Source organism: Poecilia latipinna, unplaced genomic scaffold (assembly GCF_001443285.1).
Source record: "Poecilia latipinna isolate Pla-1442-1.1 unplaced genomic scaffold, P_latipinna-1.0 Scaffold2672, whole genome shotgun sequence".
Taxonomy (NCBI): domain Eukaryota; kingdom Metazoa; phylum Chordata; class Actinopteri; order Cyprinodontiformes; family Poeciliidae; genus Poecilia; species Poecilia latipinna.
In genome coordinates, this window is record NW_015115288.1 from 104975 (window position 1) to 106985 (window position 2011).

At 46.0% G+C, this 2011-nt stretch overlaps 1 protein-coding gene across 1 annotated transcript in view; it reads right to left on the reverse strand.

The window, feature by feature from the left end:
* The window catches only part of LOC106938708 (uncharacterized), a 28642-nt gene extending 27820 nt beyond the window's left edge, over nucleotides 1-822 (reverse strand). Inside the window, exon 1 of the mRNA XM_015020842.1 lies at nucleotides 440-822. Within this exon, the coding sequence (XP_014876328.1) occupies nucleotides 440-784 (345 nt within the window). The 5' untranslated portion in view covers nucleotides 785-822. The remainder of the gene's footprint in view (nucleotides 1-439) is intronic.
* Between the last annotated feature and the right edge of the window lie 1189 nt (nucleotides 823-2011).

The window sequence follows — 2011 nt, forward strand, 5'->3', positions numbered from 1 at the left end:
CTATTATGATGAATTTGCCCTGCTGATCCCTGTGAACTAAATGACAATTATTAAACAGACCCTCCCTTACGAAAATAGCAACCCCACCCGCTTGAGTACTTGATATGGATGAAAACATTTTCCCTTTCCATTTCTGTGACATCTCTTTTTCTTTTAAAATATCCCACTTTGTTTCTTGTAAACAGAGAATATCACAGTGCGACTGAAAAATGACAGCGTTTACCTTTTCTTCCCTGCAGAGCCCACGGGCATTAAGCGAGAGAAGCAGCATGAATGTTTAAATGGAGAAGTGTTGTCATAATCATTTCTTAGTTTTTCGTTTGGGTTTTGTTGCCAATGTTGCTAATCTTTTCCTTGTGTTTATAATTTTTGTTAGATCAAGATCAGGGTCTGACTCCGGATCTTCCACTATTCTGAGCCTCTGCGACAAAGCGCTTACCGGGGTTTGAAAGGATGGCAGGTGATTTGATGACAGAAATTGCGAATTCCCTTCCATCACGGGGAAAAGAGGAGCAGCGACTTCTCCCCCCTCCTCCTCGGCCGTGCTTTTACTGGTTTCAGTTACTTCGCCCACGGCCAGCGCACCAGACACCTCCGTGCACGGCGCACTCCGCGTCCACTTCGCCAGCACACCGGTCACCTCCGTGCACGGCATACCAACGACAGGCTGTTCAGCGCCTAAAATGCCTTCGCTTTGCTCCTCCTCACCTCCCTCCCCTTGCTCATACTCTTCCCCCTCCATTTCACTCTCTGCGCTTTGCGTATCGGCTTCTTCCCGATTCATTGTCAGACCCTGATCTTGATCATCTGAATCGCTTAGATTGCAAATAGTTATTTAATTGATTATGACAGATCTGACATTCTTTTCCCGTTTTTTTCCGAGCATTCTCTCGCATAATGCCCCTGGACTCCGCAGGAGTGGCAGCAAAAATCAGGACAGTCCCTGACAATGTGGCCCGGTTGTAAACATATCCTGCAGACTTTAACCTGTCTATCATGAATAACTCTAAAATATTCTGGACCAAGAGCTGTGTTAAATCTAAAAGAATAAGGCAGAGACTGTACAGTTTCATTAAATTTGACTTTCACAAACCTTGTTCCATCGGCGACTTTGGTTCCCGGCCACACCCGACGCTTGATTACCGATACCGCTTTGACTCCCCAAGTATGTAGCTTGCTTAATATTTCTTCATCCGTGATGTAGGCAGGCAACGTCAAAAAAGAAACCACCAGTTCATCGTTAATAAGTTCCTTGACATGTATTGTGGATGATCCAATCTTAAAACCGTCTAAAAGTCTCTTTTTTGCTTTTTCGTTGATTAACGTGATTTCAAATTTCCTGTCCGTTAGCAATCGACATGCTAGCAGACCTCCACACAAAAACCGTGTTTTTCATTAAATCCAGCACCGAAATATTCTCCTCCCCGACAACTTCAAGCTGAACCGTATTATCTTTTTCAAATACTCCTAACGTCTTCACTTGTTCCATGCTCGTATTCCTGTTCCTTTCCAAATTATCCATAACTGAGGGATCCGTCCGTTTGTCTTTTGAAAACTCCATGACAAAAAAAGAGAAACTAAAAACCACTCCCCAAGAGTAGAACCCTGTGGGGAGGGAAATCCACACGAGAAAAAGAGCAAAAATGGGGGAATTGGAATCAAAAATCCAAAAGACGGTGCTCCCACCGCTGTGCCTTCCTGCAAACTTGACACCAGCGTGGGCGTTCTCAAGGTAGTGTGGCCGTAAGCCGCAAAGCAGCGTCAGCTCCAGCGTTTTGTACAGCAGATCAGCCAGCTGGCGCTTGCTTTCTGTTTGGCCTGAAGAATTAATGCATGTCGGCTTCGCAGTGCTTCTATGTGGGGGCAAAACATTGAGGGACGCGTAGCCGAAAGGGAGCAGCAGCACCCTCTGCTGCACAAAAAGGCTTACAGCACCTGGTATTCCCAGGCGGTCTCCCATCCAAGTACTAACCAGGCCCGACCCTGCTTAGCTTCCGAGATCAGGCGTTCT